This window comes from Protopterus annectens, chromosome 11.part0 (assembly GCF_019279795.1).
Source record: "Protopterus annectens isolate FY-2018-M chromosome 11.part0, PAN1.0, whole genome shotgun sequence".
NCBI classification, from domain to species: domain Eukaryota; kingdom Metazoa; phylum Chordata; order Ceratodontiformes; family Protopteridae; genus Protopterus; species Protopterus annectens.
The window spans coordinates 1,101,648,536-1,101,669,155 of NC_056745.1; the positions used below are offsets into that span (position 1 = coordinate 1,101,648,536).

The 20,620-nt window shown below is 39.2% G+C and overlaps 1 protein-coding gene across 4 annotated transcripts in view; it reads right to left on the reverse strand.

Moving 5' to 3' along the window:
* The window catches only part of PTPRO (protein tyrosine phosphatase receptor type O), a 1,723,724-nt gene that overhangs the window by 273,580 nt on the left and 1,429,524 nt on the right, over positions 1–20,620 (reverse strand). For all 4 annotated transcript variants that reach the window (XM_044088440.1, XM_044088442.1, XM_044088441.1 and 1 more), the window contains one exon: positions 6,059–6,140. In XM_044088440.1, coding sequence (XP_043944375.1) covers positions 6,059–6,140 — 82 coding nt within the window. The remainder of the gene's footprint in view (positions 1–6,058; positions 6,141–20,620) is intronic.

A 20,620-nucleotide genomic window follows, 5' to 3' on the forward strand; every position in this document is an offset into this window, starting at 1 on the left:
CAAGGCTTTTGACACCATCCCCACTCTGGAATTATAGATAAAATCACTAAACTAGGTATAAATCCTTTTGTCACAAGATGGGTTGCCAAATGGCTCACTGACAGAACCCACGCTATGAAAGTAACAGATTCCAAATCTGACTTTAGACCAGTGACAAGTGGAGTACCACAGGGTTCAGTCCTGTGTCCTCTCCTGTTTGGTATCTACTTTTCTGAAGTACAGGCTAACACAGACGGTCTTTGGCTAACGAAGTTCGCAGATGAATGCAAACTAGGAGCCATAATCGAAACTCCTAACGATGTGGACATCCTACAAAAGGGTCTCACTGACACAGATGCCTGGTGTCAAAGCCATGGCCTCAAACTCAATGCCAAAAAGTGCATTGTCATCCCCTTTGGTAAAAACTCTGTACCCATGAGCTACCACATAGGTGGTAGTCTACTTAACACTGAAAGTGTGATAAGAGACCTTGGGACACAGGTGGACAGCAGTCTCTCCTTTGATAATCACATTGCCACAGTAGTCAGGAAATCCTTCTACATGGCACACCTCATTACAAAAGGTTTCTCATCCAGGAAAAAATAGGTCATTGCTCCCCTCTACTCGTCACTTATTAGATCCATTATAGAGTACAATTCTTCTTTCGGTATGTACCTCACAAGACATCTACAACAACTGGAAAGACTGCAGAAATACCTCACAAAGAGGAATACTGGCCTCAAACAGATGCCCTATGCAGACCGTCTCAAAAAACTCTAGTTTTACTCTGTCGCATATCGCCTACTCAGAGACGATCTCTGCCTAACATACAAAGCTATGTCAAATCCAGAGCTGTTGGACATGCTGCACTTAAAGAAATCACAATCCTCCCAAGCTATACGCTCTAGGGACCTAAACCTTGTCACCACAATAAACAGAACATGCTGGCAGGATAGATTCCTGTCCCAGAGACTTCCCATACTCTGGAACAAACTACCTATCTATATCAAACAAAGCTCCTCAGAAAATTCTTGATGATTGGATGGGAAATAGGAAATTCACCCCGGGGATCACCTCTGGGGCTCTGCTCAACAGGGGCACAGGAAAATAATTTGCTTGGGTGGCAAAAGCCAGGGTACATTTTTGGCTAGGCTTATATAGGCCCTAGGGCCAATAGAGTAGTACCTACCTATGAACCTATGAACCTATATGCCCCTTCAGTATCTGCTCCCCTTACCTGCACTATGCAAATGGAGCTATATATATTAGGTTAATAGGTTCATAGTGAGTACTAGACTAACTACCCTTGCGGGCTATTTTAAGACTAGCCAATTTCCCTTTCAAAAGTAAGAAGCAGACCCTGTACCTTGTGCCTGTGTAGTCAGTTTTCTGTATTTCAAATGATGGTATAAATTCAGCTCATTTGCACAGAGCTGCTTGCCATTCCAGTGCCCTGTACAGATGCAAACATTCAGAAACATTGATTATTCTCATTATACTGTGAAAGTTTACTCTGCTATCTATTTTCTTTTGCACTTCTTTAAAGTTTAAAGTTGCTTTTTAAAACTGCTGTAAGAGCGGCTGTTCTGCACTGAAAAATGTTGTCTCTGTTGTTTCTTAGTTAGTATTAATCAGCTGTTTGTGACTCCTTAACACTTGAGCTCCAACCTAGTTATTTTAAATTGAGGGTCAAAGTCTGCAATCATGTGGCAGGAGATGGCTGTTTCCCCTATATGAGGGAGGACATGCTGGTGGAAAGTTCAATGTGTGCTTACCTGAATGCCCTTAGGGCATAGTTAGCATAAAACTTGTTTTTTTCTGATCATATATAAGCCTTGGCAGTCTTGCATTTGTTTGAAGCTGCTAGTCGTCCAGCAGTGGTTACTGGTGCCTTGTATTTACGCAATCACCAGAAGTTGAAATTTCCCTATAAAAACCACCTCAGAACTTTACTGCAGTCCTGCATTACTCATGGCTCAACTAGTTTGCACAGTGAGTGGCATTTATGCATTTAGTTAGGACTCTTTAGGTCTATCTTACCTTATTATAGCACCCTGGCTGCTTAGAGACCATCTGGTTTGGGTGCTGGGCAGAATTGCTGGTTTGGTTAGCTGCAGATTACACCAAGTACACACTCTTTCCTCATCTGGTTACAAACACCCTCCACTTTTATCCCTTGCAAGTACACATTAGGACCTGCAACCATGGATGGCACTTTCCTGCCATCTTTTCATCCAGCTTGGTGGGCATGGGCATCCTGATGTAATGTAGTAATTGCCTCATGTACACTGACAACCACTTAATTCTCCAACAGACAAATACAGCATGTGAGAGATGCAGTTACACATTGACACAGGAGGCTAGGCTCTCACATACAGACACAAAAAGCAACAAAAAGGTTGTCAGCGACTCACACACAACACTCACTGCACCCACAAAGAACCACAAACATTAGACCCCCATATGCAGAGTGCTTACATGTAAATGACCCAAACTTCAAAGGCCTCTCAATGCAGTCCTCAGAAACTCTGCATGCATACAAGCAGGAGAATTCCCATCACAACACATAAAGCCACATCTCATAAGGCAAAACATTCCACAACCCAATATTCTAGTCATATAAGACTCCATTGTGAGTCATACTGATGTCCCTCTTACCAGGCTGGATAAAGAGAAGGTTACAGTTAGTGGCCTGTCAAGGGCCACGATCTGCCAGATCAAGCAAGCACTCAAGTCACTTACTAAGTACCAGTATGACTCAGTCATAGTCCACATTGTCAAGAATGACGTTAGATGTACCTCCTTAAGCTATATGAGGAGAGACATGGTTGAGCTCTCAGAATATGTGTCACAGGAAGGTAGGACCCTAGCATTGAGCAGCATTTTACCATCTCCAAGGATGATGCCAGCAGAAAATGATCTGCTTTAACAATTGGCTTAGCTGCTAGTTTCATTCCAAAGGGATTCAATACTGTCAGCCTGAGAGGACATGGTTGACAGGCAACACTGTTTTGCCAGTGATGCTCTTGACCTGTAACCTCTAGGCTTTTGGATATTGGCCAAAACATTATCTACCCCTAAAGAGTCTTTTTAGGCATTATCAAACAGATAAACCTTCCAACATAACCAAAACCTCTCAGGGAAAGCCAAAGGTGTTACTGCTCAATGCTAGGAGTTTCAACAAGAAACTGCACTCCCTAGAAGTGCTCCTCACCTTGGAGAATGCTGATGTCTATGCAGTTAAACATGGTTCAAAGCCACAGAAGGCAGTCTGGCAATGCATGGCTATAATGCCTTTCATACAATCCAACCACCCACTGAACATGAAAGAGTGAAAGGTGGAGGTGTATCTATCTATGTAAAGGATAAGCACACCTCAAGGCTGGTTAAATAATATGACATGCTTCAGCTACTCCATGTCCAACAAACCATGAGAAACATTCATTACCATATCCTTTCTAGATACATGCCCCCCATCATGAGCCAGGAAACCCATACAGCATACCTGAAGTTACTAGAATCACTCACCATCCAGCCCAGTACCATATTCATGGGTGATTTTAACTACCCCTCCATTAATTGAGAAGTATACACGACCACCAACATGCAGGCCCAAAGATTTCTTGACTTTGCAAATTCAAATGCCCTAAAGCAGCTAGTCTGCACTTCCACTACGGGAACAAATATCCTAGATCTGGTACTCATAAATATGGGAGAGCACTGTACACCTGATGTTCTGATGTGATGTTCTCATAGGTAAGATCAGATCACAAAGTGGTGTCCTTTGAAATAACGGTAAAAGTAGTCCCCCCACCTAACTCCCAAAATTTTAAGAACTTCTCTAAGGTAAATTGCACTCTATTAAGGAATGGCATAACTAGCTTCCAAGCTCCCCCAAATCCATGAAACACAGAAAGCTATGCAGAAGCATACACAAAAGCCATGTACGACCATATAAACAACTGAGCAGAAATGGCAGTACCAGACAGAAATAAACCCAGGTCAAATTGCAAAAACAAGATAACCTAGTGGATCCCTAGTATTAAGAGGTTGCACATCAAAAGAAAGAAAATCCTATATAGAAGTAAGAGGGAATGTGCGCAACAGAGTAAAAAGTCCCTCATTAGTCTAAGCAAGTGAATCTGGGAACTAGTCAAATCTTTGAAAGCAGACTTTGAGATAAAAAATAGCCTCCAAAGCTAAAGATAGCCATACAATATTTTTCTGTTATGTCTGCCATCTTAACAGCAGCACACAACAATGTGCAGAATTAGATGTGTATGGCATCACCTATACTCAGCCAGAAGATACAGCAAAAGGCCAGTTACTAGTGGTGTGCACAGGGCTCAGTGCTGGGATCACTTCTATTTGGAATATAATTATCTGAAGTCAAGGCTAATGTGGAAGGCCTCTGGATGACAAAGTTTTCTGACAACTGCCAGCTAGGAGCAATCACTGAATCCCCAATAACATAGACATCCTTCAAGAGAGTCTAGTTCAGACAAATGACTAATGCCAGAAGCGTGGCCTAAAACTAAATGCGAAAAATGCATTATCACACCCTTTGAAAAGTGAAATACCCTGCAAATTACATAATCGATTGCACATCCCTACATACCTCTCAGCTGTACAGATTTTCACATCACATATTTGGCCCATTTGCCATAAAATTGTGTGTTTTTTAGCAAATCATTGGCAAATCATTAAGGACTGAAGTCAAAAAATAGTGACAGACATTTGAGTTTCAGACTTCATAGCCTTTAGAAAATTCATGCTAACATAAAACCTGTTATTCTATCAACTTTCTAAGTTTGTAAGAGCAATAATTAAAACTTGTTCTTATTTTTGGGCCTTTTCCCCCACTATTTATGGCTTTGTCCAGATTTCTTGCTCTAAGAGGTTAAGAGGTATGCACCCCAAAGAGTAGATTCAGAGGTGAGAGATCTATTTACACAGATAGATACTAGCCTGAACTTTAATTGCCAACTGTCCACAGTGGTGAGGAAATCCTTCTACATGGCGCAACTTATAACTAAAGATATGGCACCCATATCCAAGAAAATTATAGTCCCGCTGTACTCAGCCCTCACTTGATCAATAATCAAGTACAATGTGCCCTTTGGTGTGTACTTGACTGGGCACTTACAGCAGATGGAGTGACCTCCAAGGTTTCTCACAAAGAAAATGCAGGATGTAAACAACATCTCCTATGCAGGTACACTAAAAGCTGTATCCATTTATTCTGTCTCCTGCCGACTATCAAAGGGTGACCTATGTCTGACCTACAAGGCACTCACAAATCTAGCCATGATGGAGCTACTACAGATTTGCAAGTCAAACAGCATGAGGGTCACCTGGTCTAGGGATCTATACTTATTCAGTGACTCAAACAAAACATGCTGGCGAAACAAATATTGTGTCTCATGGACTGCCGTTTCTCTGGAACAGGCTTCCTATTCATGTTAAGCAGAGTCCTTCCCCTGCCATTTGCAATTTGGATCAATGAATGGGGAATTGCAAATTTTCTGGTTCGCCTATGTACCTTATGGACAAGGGCAATCTGTAGTATACTCAAGACATGGGTACAAGCCCATGCCATCCTCTTGCCCCTAGGGGCCATATATTGGGTAAAATTGGGTTATATTGGCCAGGCTTGTAAGGGCTTTTAAGCCATTAGCCTAGTAATGTCCTATGAACCTATGAGCATTTGTAACTGTATATGAATAGAAGTACAAATTACATGCGATGGTATCATGAACATTATAAATTCACAGTGAAGTACTATCTTTATGTATATTTTATTACAGAATATATTTGTAATTTTATATTTATTGAAGCACATAGTTATAATTACTTCCACGTTACAGCATGTGTGAGGTTTATATCTGTTGGAGTTTTTCTCTGTGTTTTTCCACTGTAAGTGTAGTCTTAGTAGTGGTAAACCGAAGTAACAAATATAATAAATGGTAACAATTACTTTTATACACTGATGTTACGCTACTTATAGTCTGGTTTTATAGCAATGTATATGATGACACAGTACACATCAATGGTTCTGTTACAGGGTTGTAGCTTTTACCTCAAACTGTAGAGAAAACTTGTAATCAGTATCTCTGGCCATATCTTTCATGTAGGCATCAAAATCATCCATCTGCACAGGGCTTCAAGGAACAAAACAAAACATTTGTTAGTATATAGCTCTGCAAATGTAAGTGAAATAAAATAAAACTGTTCATTTAATGATGTCCACCAGCTTAGTAGGTTATAATATAGCATCTCGCTGTCACTACTCACCACTAGAGATTAAAACATAACTCACAATTTAAGTCAGAAATAGCCTTAAATTTTTGTAAGCCACCTGCAAAGAATCTCGTTAAATATTAATAATTTTTCAGAGTTTATAAAGTCAAATGGCTCTGCAGTGTTCACTGACAGCATCACTGACAATGTATCAGGCCAAATAAACAAATAAATAAATAAACATAGCTTGAAAGTGCATTTGTTAAAAGTTGTGTTTTCCATGCCACTCATACAGCAGCGTTTGTCCCTTCAACACAAGAATTAAAATAATCAGGAGTAAGAAGATATTGGCTTTTCATTTTTCACCGCCTCAGAACTATCCTTTGGATAGTTTCTTCAACTACTGATCCATGTCTAAAATCAATGCATTAGCCACTATAAGTTAGCCACATTTTAAGTAGTAAGGTTGCAAAATATACACTGCCATTGTCTTATTCTTCATTGTCAGAAATGTTCTTATCCATAAATGCAATATCTATTATCATTAATGAATTCAGATTACTTAGTTGGCGTAAAATGAGCGTAAAGCAATTTTTTTATTTTAGTAATATAACTTTTCTATTTTAAGCGTACAATTATACTTTATATGGTTTGGATTCCTCTCATTTGTTTTTCATAGTATTTCATGCTTTATATGGTTTGGATTCCTCTCATTTGTTTTTCATAGTATTTCATTTTGCTTCTGAGCATTCTGCATTTATGCTCAATTAATGTGTTGTAGTTTATATTATACTACATATATATTTAATGCATTTGTTAATGTCTGTATTCTCCGGGGAACATTTCTTCCTGTGACTCTTTTGGGAATATGCTATGCCTACTTGGAATTTTCTGGTCAAAAAAAGAAATAATGATATTATTTATTCATCTGTTACATAAACTGTTTTGTTTTTAGACGCTATTCAGCTAAAACTGCAAGGAAAAATACATTGCCAATTTACCATGGACAATCAAACACCATGCTTTTGGGGAGAAATTCCTTCAGAGATAAAAACATACATACAGGGACTCTGAGAAAGGGCTCTCAACTATATTTCCACTTAGCCATGATGTTCATAATTTCAGTAGTGCCTGAAACCTGCTTGTCTGTTTTTGTGCCTCAAATCTGTTCTCATATGGATTCCCTTAATGACCTTGTACTTGATCATAACTTCTGTGGTCGTTATGAACATGAATTATTACCACGATTCAGCAACTCAAATGATCAAGCCAATTATCTTTTTTAGTTCTTTTTCTTGTAAACAAGCCTCAGTTCTACACTGCTGTTTTGTTAAACAATACTAAATAATCTGAACATTTTGTTCCCAAATAAATAGAAAGGAGATAGATATAATCAAAAAAGAGAAAAATCTTACATATTTCTAAACTAATTATTCTGACTGCTTTTCCCACCCAGTCAGCCCATGCTCCTGTTTAAAGCTGAAGCAGTAAGTCCTACTTAAACTGATTGATTTTTCCATGATTAATTAGAATTGCTTACATTCATTATATATGTACTTAGAACTGCTGTTAGAAGGCTACTGGCCTAAGCTGATATCACAGCTTTATTGCTACAAACACTTTAGATTTGCTAGCCTTCTCCCTCCTTTCCATACTGCTTTGTTTTCATGTCTTCCTTGCCCCTTGGTCTAAGTCATTCAATTTGCAGTGTACTGCAAACTCTGAGAGCTCATTACATCTGCCAACAGCACTCTAAGCGAATGAACATTTCTTCATTTCCAGGCGAAAACTGCTCCCTTCCAGTTGTTGGTTGTCTCCTCTCCTCCCTTGTCTGTTTTTGTGCCACAAATCTATTCTCATATGGATTCCCTTAATGACCTTGTCTGCTAGTATCCTGTTTTTTCTTTCCTTATAGGTTCATAGGTTCATAGGAGGTTACTAGGCTAATGGCCCTAGGACTTTTACAAGCCTACTCATGTTATACACATGTTCCATAATTGACCATGGTTAGACAGTCTTTATTTTCAAGGTGAATCTATGATTAGCATCAACTGCCCCTGTCCATGATGGACATAGGTGCCACCCCCAGGATGAATTTAAGGTCTCCCATCCAATTGTCTAGGTTGTGCTTAAATCGGGTCATTGAGGAGCTCTTCTTTAAGGTGAACTGGAGTTTGTTCCAGTGGAACAGCAATCTCTGGCATTTATATCTGTCTTTCCAGCACGTTCTGTTGATGTCACAGTGTAAGTTGAGATCCCTAGTGAGTGATTCTTGTTCCATTTGATTTGGGGATTTGCAGCATTTCCATTAGGGCAGGGTTAGAGACTGCTCCGTAGGCCAGACACAAGTTGCCTCTCAGCAGCCTGTAGGACACAGTGTATAGTGACAGGGCTTTCAGTCTTTCCATGTAGGTCATGATTTGGAGGCCCTGAATTTTCTTAGTGAGAAACCTCTGTGGTCTCTCCACCTGCTGCAGGTGTCTGGTGAGATGCATGCAAAAGGGAACATTGCACTCTCAGTGGTCTGAGGAGGTTTGATTTCAGAGGAGTTATAACATTCTTGGTCTTGGATGCGATGCCCTTACTTATAAGATGCACAACATAGAAGGCTTTCCTTACCACTGTGGACACACGGTGATCAAAGTTTAGGTTGCTATTAATCTGTGTTCCCAAATCTCGCATCACTGGGTTTCAGTTCGGGGAGGTGCTATCAATATTGTAATTTGCAGGGATTTCCTTTTTACCAAAGGGGATAATAATGCACTTTACTTTTTTACATTTAGTTTTATTCCGTGGATATGGCACCAATCATTTGTTTGTGTTAGCCCCTTTTGTAATACACTAACATCATAGGGGCACTCAATGATTGCTCCCAGTTTGCAATGATCAATGAACTTTTTAAGTCACAGGCTGTCAACTTTCACCTGGACTTCCAAGAAATAGATTCCAAATAGTAGAGGGCTCAGCACAGATCCTTGTGATACACCACTTATAACTGGTCTACTGGTACAGGTGGATTCCCCAACTTTGACAGTAGTAGTTCTGTCAGTGAGTCAGTTGGCTACCCATGTAGTGATGTATGAGTTAATCCCCAGCTGGGAGAGTTTCTCAATGATGGCAGAGTGGGGAATTGTGTTGAAAGTGTTGGCCAAGTCAAGATAGGTGGTATGTACTGTTTTACCTTCATCCAGGGCTTTGGTGACATTCTCATAGAAGTCCACCAGGTGTAATAACCATGATCTACACTTAACAAAGCCAAGCTGGGTTGGGTCAAGAGTTTGAAGGTCACCTATGTCCTTGCTGATAAGGTCTATGATGTTTCCTTCCATGGCCTTGCCAATACAGGTGGTTAGGCTTATGTGTCTATAGTTCACAGGGTTAGTTGACTGACCCCCCTTTATGCAAGGGGATTACTGTTGATGTTCTTCACTCTTCTGGACCAAAGCCAGTGCTCAGGCTGTGGATAAAGAGAGTGCCAAGTGGTTCCACTAGGTCTTGTTTTATACTGATTAGAAAGCAGCCTGGGATGTTATCTGGTTCCATAGAGGCTATGTATTTGGCCTTGGAGAGTGCATATATAACCTGCTCTTGGAGATACTAGGTAGAGGACTAGTTTCAGGTATGCTTTGGGGTATGGCTGATGAGGACAGAGGGATGACGTTTGCACCAAATTTGTCAGCTAGCAGGTTAGCAGTTTCTTTGGATTCAGTATGAGTGGTACCATCCACAAAGTTCAGCACATAGCTGGGCATTCCCCTTTAGATCTTCAGACATAACTAAAGAATGCCTTATAATTAACCTTAGCTAGGGATGCTAACTTAGCCACATAACTAAGTTTAGAGGACTTTACAAGATATCTGAATTGCTTGTTCAAGCTGTGGAGGGTATTGTTCCTCAGCTGTGTTCTTAGATATCGGTTTCTTCCTTTTGTTATATGACCTCTTTATACTTGAAGTCCAACATGATGGCTTGTTTTTTGGGAAGGACATGGTTTTGATCTGGTCAAGTACAGCTGAGTCTATATAGTTGGCTAAGTGGTTGCACAGGGCATTTGTGTACTCCTCTGCATAAGACACATTGCTGGCTGTCTTAGAAGGGGGTTTGAAACTTTTTATACCACTGGTTAGTGGGTTGTAGTTTACTTTGGAGAAACATTTCAGTTTGTTTCTTTGAGGGGGGGGGGTCAGGTCTGACTATTACCTCAGATGAGACAGATTTATGATCTGACTTTACCAGGGATGGCAATACACAGGGGGCAGTGCAGTGATCCCCCATGTTGGTGAATACAGACTAACTGTTCCAGGGTATTTGTACTGACAAACTCCAGGAACCTCAGGGCGAGCATGTTTGTGCTCCTGTATGTCACCCAATTGATGGAAGGATAGTTGAAATCTCCCATGTCCAATGTGTTTGGTTGTATAGTGAGTGACTTTGGCAAGTTCAGATAGGCAGTGTGCATCTCTTATTTCATGGTGGGAGACCTGTAGCTAGCTATGATGTGGTTGGATGTTTTACATGTAGTGAGTTGGACCTAGTGTAGCTCAAAAGAGTCGTACTGTTTGACCAGTCATGAGGTGTATTTGGCTTTGATGAAGTTGGATACACCTCCACCTTTGGTTCTTTCACACTTGTTTGGAATTGGAATGTGTGGAAGGCATTGTAGCCTTGCAAACCAGGGTTCTCTCTGAGGTCTTGAACCATGTCTCAGTGACTGCACAGATATCAGCATCTTCCAAGGTGAGGAGTCCTTCCAGGGAGTGCAGGTTCCTGTTAAGGGTCCTAGCATTAAGCAGCATAACCTTGAGTTCGTCTCAAGTGGATTTATTACACTGGGAATTTTGTTCTTTTGACATTGTCTTAAAAAGGTACAATGAATGGGGCAAGCATCTTTGCCAGTATCCAAAAGCCTAGAGGACAGAGGTGAAGGCCATCTCTGGCAAAGCAGCATGGTATGTCGACCATGTATTCCCAGGCTGACAGATATTGGATCCCCCTTGATTAACAACAAAATCTAAACTAATTGTTGAAGTCAATCATTTTTTGTCTGTATTGTAGCATCATCCTGGGTGCAGGTAGAATGCTGGTTAGGGCTAGGGACATACCTGCCTGGGACACATTGTCTGAGAGTTCAGGCATGTCTCTTTTTATATCGTCCAGAGAGGCATGTTTCAAGTTATTCACCCCAACATGTACTATGACAGAGTCATAACTGTAATTGTTGTTGAGAATCTTGAGTGCATGTATGATTGGACAGATCCTGGCACCTGACAGGCAGCTGACTGTGACCTTCTCCTTGTCCAGCCTAGTGAGGGAGACATCTGTGTGTTTTACTATGTGTCTCTTACCATGTCATTTGGTATTGAGGTATTTTGTCTTACGGGCTTATTTGCTGAGACACTGGTGTGTGTGATATTATGTGAAAAGGATTATATTTGCTTTGCAGTGTGTGCAAATGGTTTGCATTTGCTAGGTCTCTGATCTTTTAGTAGGCTTCTACTGAGTACCTCCGCGTATGTGGGTTTAAGTGTTGTGACCTTGTTTTGTCTGAGAGCTGATGTGTGTGTGCTCGCAACCTGTTGGATATCTGGTTTGTTACATGAGAAAACTGATTTCAAATTCATAGAGTAATTACATCTCTGACATATTGTATTTCTTTGTTTTAGGAGTAAGTGGTTGTCAGTATACTTGAGGCAATTACTACATTGCCTCGGGATACCCATGTCAATCAGGTTGGCTGGAGAAATGGTTGGAAACTGTTCATCCATTATGTCAGGTTTTTACTGTAACTACTATTAAAGGTGAGAAAAACTATGGCAATGCTTCTTACTGTATGCAACTTAGTTTCCCGCAATGCAGCAGGGAAGCTTGGGAGGGTTCCACTAACAGATGTCTAGTTGAAAATTGTTTTTCAAGGTGATTCTATATGTACATGGCATTGTTAAACAACGTTGGGTGGTGCGCAGTTACATGCAAATGTGAGGTTTAAATACAAATGAGAATAAACACTTTTAAGCTAAACTACCAATGGAAAAGTACACAATGAGCTTTCCTCCAGTAATCTCCAACTCAGATGAGGCTCAGACTACACTCTTCTGCCACAATGGTGCAGACAGGGCTCTCATAATCTAAAATGGCTGGATTAGTGCTCAAGTGTTACAACACAGTCTAGATTCCGCAGATCTGAATCTAATCTATGCTATGTACTAGCTACTTAAAGTGAGTGAGCAGCTTTTTTAAGGTGCAGAAAATACAATAAAAATCAGCAAAATGTGGCAGCAAAATGATAAAATACAGTCAACAAAGCAGAAACAAAACTCAAAAAGTAGTTATTTTTTCAATTTTAACAGTGGATACATTGGATTTCAGCAGAATCTCTCTAAGCCTCTGGCAAAAGTCGACAAACATTGAGTAGCTCCAGTTAAAAGAGCTGCTCAGCATCCCTGATCTCTAACGAGTATAATATCAAGCTGTCCAAATTCTCCTTGTAGGTTATTTCTCCAATTATTCTCTCTTACTTAGGGTCCATACTTTGTACTTCCTCCAACAGCTAGAAATCCTTACGGTTCGCAGACCTGGACACAGCTCTCCAGTTGGGATCTCATGAGTTTCCTATGAAGAAGCAAAATCTTACTCTCCCTGAAGTCTAATCCTCTTGGAATAAAATTCACTTTCTGTTGACCTTGTCTGCTACTTTCTCATTTTGTTCCAGGTGACTGATTGCCATAGTGCCTACTATTTAATAGTATCTTACCTGGCCATTTAGTTGGAGTTTAAACCTCTCTTAATCTGTACTAATTTTCTAGATTACTACTCCAAAATGCAATGCCTCTCATTTCCTCATGTTTAATTTAAACTGTTATCTCATAGCCCAGTCTGCCAGTCTCCATAAATTCTTTTTTTTTAGGTTGCCACCACATCTTTTATTTCTTCTCCCCAAGTTTGGAACCATCCACAAATAACTCAAATCCCAATCCTCATGCTTAACATTATACCTGACATATATGCATTGGAAAAGAACAAATTATAGGACTAATCCTTGTAGTATACTTGTAATAACTTACTTTCCCCTAGAAAGCTGTCCCCCTTAGCAATAGTTTTCTATGGTTTAAGAACACAGCAGTAGCTAGGTTAATTGCTGATACTGGGCAGTCCCGCAGACTGGTACCACCCCAAACTAAAGTTTAGCAGAAAAAAAAGCTCTTCCAACCTTCAGAGATGTCCTCATTTATTTAAATAATAATTTAAGCACTCACACAAACATTTGAATGTCTAATGTGTTTAAATGTGTGATTACCAACGTCTCATCAATACTATACTGCAGTACTTAATTAAATGCTGTTGTTCCACCACTTCAGCATTGAGGATCATGCCACCTGACAGCCTGAACCCTGGGGAGATTTCTTTTTCCCTATCCTAGCTTTGGTTTTGCTCTGGGCATTCCTTCAACTGACAAATTAGTTTTTTTACCATTCTACCTTTCTAACTTCTCTAATAGACTTATGAAATTGCTGATGAAATCCAGGTATACTCTACATACCAGATTTTTTTTCTGTCCACCTCTTCTATTACTGAGGCATAGAAATGGGTAGGATTAGCCTAACAAAAATGGATCAGATTAGCCTGACAATATTCTTTGTCTGTAAATCATGCTCTCTGTTGATAGTAGCCTGATACACTTTCTTTTTGACTGTAAACCATTCTGACTGCTATTCCACAGGTGTCTGTCCTCAAATAACTTGGTTGTCCATTGCAACAGGATACTCTTTATGACCTCCACCTCCAATGAAGTCAGCCAAATCAGCCTGTAGTACCCTGTAGTACTTGGCCTCCAATTAGGCAGGAGTTTTGCCATGATACTTCTCCTCTTCTTCTTTGGTACTAGCTCATGGTGGCCTTCCTTTATGCAGGGGTATCACTGTGATGCTCCTTTGGTACTTTGGTACCACCCTATTGCGTCTCTCCCTTATATAGATATACCAGTAACATGACCCTATAGCACTTTGGTATTAGCTCGCTGTGACCTCTCCTTAATGTAGAGACAATATTAGGGTACTTTCTAGTCCTCTGACACTAGTCCATTTTGGTTCATCCCTTAGTTAGACTGTGTTGCTCCTCCACTTCTTTGGAACCAGCCCACTGTGGTCCCTCCTTTAGGCAGAGGCAGGGCTGTGGTGCTCCTCAGGTACCATGAAAATCAGTTTATTCTGGGTCCTCCTTTAAGAAAGGATTTAGCTATGGTACTCTTCCTGCATTATAGTAGTAGCTCATTATGGTCCTTATTTATGCAGAGCTTCCACTGTGGTGCACCTCTGGTACTCTGGTGGCCCTCTCTTGTGTAGAGATATATCAGACATGATCATACAGTACTGGTGCACCAGGTCATTGTCGCCTCCTCCCTTATGCAGGAACACCACTGAGGTGCTTTTCTATTTTACTTGTACCATCCCTTTGTGGCCTTTCCTTTAGGCAGGAGTATCACCAAGTTACTCCTCCCATACTATGTTATTAGTTTATTATGGCTCTCTTTAAGCAGAGGCATCACTGTATTTCTTCTCTGTTGTTTGGTACCAACCTATTGTAGTCTTCCCTTATATACAGGTACTTGGTGTGACATCCCCACTCTGGAATAGTAATCATGGAGCCTGAATCCTCACAACTGACAATAAAGAGGTGCATTCACTTGGAAAAATAAATAAATACACCCAGTATTTCCAGATGCATCTCTCTGCAAAAAGCACAGTTTCCCTTAACAACACACATGGAACACTCTTAGTTCATGGCCTGGGTTTCTCTCTCTCTCCAGATCCCCAGTAAGACGCTCCACTGGCACAGCTATAGAGTTGAGTCCTTAGCTGAGTGTCCAAGTCAAATCCCCCGCCACTCTTTCTGTAAAATGAGTGCTTCATGACCCTGCTCCAAGCAGCTGACACACACACACATGCACACGCACACACACACACACACACACACACACACACACACACACACACACACACACACACACACACACACACACACACCTGGGAAAGACTGGCACAGATTTACTAGCTATGCCCCCATATGCCTAGACTATAAGGTAGTTACTGCCACCAGACACTCCAAAGCTAGCTACTCTAAGGCTCTTATGAGGGTACCCAATTATTCTGAGTGAAATCAATATTAATACAAACAGTAGTATTTTGACCGATGCAGTAAGGCTTTCAGGAGTGGCAACAGCATCACCAAATAGTTATAAGCACTCTCAAGGGTTAAAATATTCTCTAAAGGACTGGCCACAATGAAAAGTTTAAATATATTTAATAATAAATAATAAAAGAACTTGAAAATACTAAATATCTATTTACAATAAACACCAGAGTTTCAATCACAGGAAATATTAAAATAAGAAGGATAAATAGATTCACACGGATACAGTAAAACAGTACTTAACTAATCTCACTATATTTTCTGACTAAAATTACTATTCCCTGGTTCACTTAAATATAATTAAAATATAATAAATGTATATATTATATAAATATAATATAAACGTAAATGACTCTCTCTATGGCTTCCCATAATTTGTTTAGGGCAAGATGAAGTAGATGAATTATCCTTCTTTGTCAGGTTCCAAAAACAGAATGCTGTGAGACTTCAGTCTCACCTCATATTAAAACATAATTTTTAGAGATGGATTATGCAATTGCATCACAAACATCTGGTCATCAGACTTCTGATTCCCATGCTACCCCTTTGGCTAGAAGCTGCCAGAGTTTAGCATATACACAGAGCTTGCTAAGATCTGTTGCAGCTTCTGGAAGTCATAAAACAATTTCAAACCTACTCCATTCTAGAGCAGCAATTAGTTCACCCCAAAGACAATACAGAAAGCTTCCTAGTACAGACTTTTTTGTCTCTTGCTGCATTGTGAACTGTAAGATACAATCTTTATGTCCCAAGCCAGGTATTTAATTTCAAACTATTTTCCAACTTAGCTAGACTGAGATTACCACCTTCTCTTCCAGTATACTTTGCTACAATGTATACATTTCAACAGTTACAGTATTACATGTATATTTCTTCCTCTGTCCAGCAGGACACACTGTTGATACATTTTTAACACAAGCAACTTTACAAATACGTTTTCAACACAAGCACCTGTACAAATCAGTTTGATATACAAATTACATGTAATTATTTACAAACGTCCAGCTAGCTGCACTAGCATATGTTACACATCCCCTGCCCTACTTTTTCTGGCATAGCTGGTAATACCTCACATCATCACACTTGGTAATAGCTCATAGTGATCCCTCCTTTATGCTGGGCACCAATATGGTGCTCTTCAAGTACTTTAGTATCAGTGTAAAGTGGCCTTAGTTTTTGTAGGGGGAATCAATGAACTGTTTGCTCATCTAGTACTTTGGTACCAACCCATTTCTCAATATTTTTAAACAGGTCTGTCAGGTCAATTATTAGCACTCCAACCAGATATTTTAGTACCTTGGAGGGGCAACTATCCCTGCAACTGTGAGTTTCCTGCCTTAATGTCAGCAACATCTTTTCCATCACTTCTCAGTCTATGTCTCCATATGTTCATTTATTTCTCGCTCTTTTCCACTTTCTCCATTCTATACCAAAAGTCTTTCCTTGTCCTCTTTCATAAACGCTAACACAAATAACTTATTTGATATCACTGCCTATTTCTTTGATTCCTTTTAATCCCTGCCTTCAATTTGTTGATCTCTGCACTCTACTTTCCATTTTCTCCCAAGTGTTTACATAAGGGTTTCTTGCTATCGTTTATTCATTTTGTCAGTTTTTTTTCCTGAGCCTGCTTAGAGCCTTCTAACAACACAGTCCATGTTACATACTGTTTTCTTTTACCCATCTTATATAAGTCCATTTTTCTTTACAAGTTCTAGGGCTCCCTTCTTGAACCTCTTTGGCCTTTACCTATTTCTTACTTTCCCTTTCTACTAACCCTCTCCAGTATACCATTATATAAAACACCATATGACTCCTTTTATGGCTTCTCAAAATGTATTTACACCTCTGCTTTGCTCCATTGATGCCCTTCCTGATTGTTTCTGATATTTTGCAGTGATAAACTCCAACATAGTCCCAAAATACTGTGTTTCTTACTTTGTTGCCTTGAGCTTCACAGTGAACTGTCTTGTGGTAGGGTCTCTATTTGTGTTTAGTTATAGCACCTGTAAGCTTGACTTAATTCATTTTTTGACAACTAAGGATTGAAAGAAAGTCGTATTTCCAGTCTTATCTTAATATTTTGTGCAGTGGTAACATTCCTGCATAATGCTAATGGGTTAGCAATGTTATATAATATGATTACACTTTCATATGTATTTAAGTACTGAGTACCTACTGAGATGTATCTGTTTTGTTATTATTATTATTTTTAAACAAACCACTTGTAAAACATTGTACCCAATGCCCAACTACACCAACATACAGCCTCACATATAAAAAGAGAAGAACTGATGAGAACAGAGCCGAAACATGAAGTTGTATGAATATCACACAGGACTGCACCATCTGGAGGAGAAAGACAGCTGCCAAAGCAGAAAACAGAATGTTGGAATGTATCTCTGTGAAGGGAAGAAACTCTTAAATATGTGATGTTTCGACTCCTGAAGGACCTGATCAGGCCATGCTTTAAGTACTGCTTGTACATGAGAAAGCTATAAAGAACAGCAATTAGTTCACCTCAAAGATGAAGAGGAAAAGCTATGGATAAAGGTTAGATGAACTGAGGCTCTTTATAATGAAGTCCAGGTAGGGCAAGAAGTACATGGTTAGCATGTACAGAGTTATTTCAGGGAGATGTAAAAGGGTCACTGAACAAAAAGAATAGGGCCCACCCTGGGGGATGGAGGGTAGGCCACAGAATGCAGATATGTATGTGCAAATGTATTTCTTCATGTAGAGGGTTGGGGACTGAAGGAATTGGTTACTAGAATGGATGGTGGAGAGGGAATACACAGAGATATTTAAGAAGGCATGGGATGGAAGGGAGAAGGGGTGAGGAAAGAGAGAAATGGAGGGAAGGTTGAATGTTATTTTCAGTAACAGGGCAGATATCATCATGGGATCTGGGAGAACTTTCTATTTGATTATCTCAGCTGGGCATCACAAAATCTGCAGCTGATCCTAACTCAGCCACTGGCCTGTGCACTACTCTACAGAGGTTAAACTGGGTGACATTTAAGCAAATAAGAAAGCACCACCAGAATATAGTTGACCAATAACCAACATTTAGATGTGCATAATGCAGGAAATACCATGACTGATGCCTTTTGCTCACTTTCACCCTCATTGCCAAAAAGCAGCAGTGAGTAAATGATGCATTGCCCACAGTTTGAGTTATCGCTTTTCCACAATATTATTTATAAAAGAAACGTCTTGCCTTTTTTTAAGTAATACCACACAAAATGGATAATGGAGAAAAAGAAAAAACTAATAACACAAAATTCCTCTGCTTAAACAGGATCCCAATGAAGGCAGTCCCACAAAGACCATTCGTAGTAGCAGTGCACACCATAACTAATCAGTCAATGACCGGATAATAGTAAAATAATTTATTAAATCTTAAAAGAAATCAGGTTGATTAAGCGCTTTCATTTCCACTCCGGAAACTTCATCAGAATAAAGAATGCTAGCATGCGAACATATTTATACTTAATTAGCTTCAATTCATTTCAATTACATCCTTAGTTTAGTAATCACTGTGGCTTGTATTAAAGATACAGTACAAGATGTCAAGGCAAAATGTTAAAACAATATATATATCATGAAATGTAGATGTGCATATAATACACATAACAGGATGTAAAACTGATACCACTGTAAGACATAGCATAAAAAGACACACCTATATATACAAATCTCTCTCTATAAATTCATAAAAAATTCTAGCTAGATCTTGCATATGATAATACGATAATAATAATAATGTCTCTTGATACGCTATCTAAATGTATAAATATGCCTAAATATGTAAATATGTACATAACTATATATTGAATGTGTTAAATATGTTAAATAAATAAATAAATAATACAAATGTTAAAAGTTTTAAAAATAAATATGTGTAATGTTAAAACCTATAGTACGTGATGATAATAGTGAATACTGTATTAGTACCTGTGTATTTGACTAGTACTAAAATACAAGAAATATGAGTAACATGAATAAAATGAATAAACAATTACTTCATATTCCATGATAATAACAAACTAATAACTAAAAACTAAGAACTAAACAATATTAATCAAGTTCTCAGTTTCTAATATTTGATCCTTGGATTATTTTACTTTGTTATTTTTTACTTTGTTATTTTTTACTTTATTGGCCCTTAATCTTAGGGCTGGTAAAAGTGATACATGATCATTCATCCCCAGAGGTGTATTGGAATCCAAATGCAATTGCCAAATTAACTCTCTAAAACACAACTTGTTTTCCCAATCTCCCCCTCTACTATCCATAGGTAGCATTTCCAAAATCCAAAATTTAAAGCTGGCTTCCGTGCATAACAAGGTATGTCTATAAAGTGCATTAGTATCCCTTTCCCTGTTAACATCACACATGTGTTCATAAATCCTCTGTCGTAAGTGTCTTTCTGTCTTCCCTACGTAGTAGGCCCAACAGAACGTACAATAGGCTAAATATACAATCCCTTGTGTATAACAAGTATAATACTGGTTACTCTTAAGAATTATTGGGATAGTAGGTAATGATAAATCACCTTTGTTAGCTACAAATGTACATTGGGAACATCTTCCACAGCGAAAAGTTCCCTTTTTCTTATTCAATTCTTTCTTGTCCTCCTGTCTAGTCTTCTCAAAAATGTTTTTGAGATTAAGACCCCTTCTAAAACTATAACACAAGTGCCTATTAAATACTTTTATCTTGCTGGGCATACTCTTGAACATATCCCATGTCTTATCACTAGCCCTTCTTATCAGATTAGTATCAGAGTTGTATGTTATAACTAGAAAGGGAGTGACATCCTTCTTTGCGTAGGTCCCCCCATTTTGACCCTCACCACTATTATTTAAAACAATATTCCCCGTAATGCACCCTGAATTCAATAGGGGTACAAATTTTGTCCCTCATCCCTTAATCACCTCCTCCTTAAGAGAATTTATTAGCGAGTCGGGGTATCCTCTCTCCAAAAATAATTTATGCACGTATTCCATTTCATTGATGAAATCAGTATAATTAGATGTCATCCTAGCCACCCTGACCATTTGTCCTTTTATAATGTTCTTCTTCTGCAATGTAGGGTGGTTGCTATTATAGTGCAAATGGGAATTAGAAGAACAAGCCTTTCTATAAATCCTCGACATATATTTTTCGTTAAAATTGTCTTTTGAAATAGCTACATCTAGATAGTGTGTCT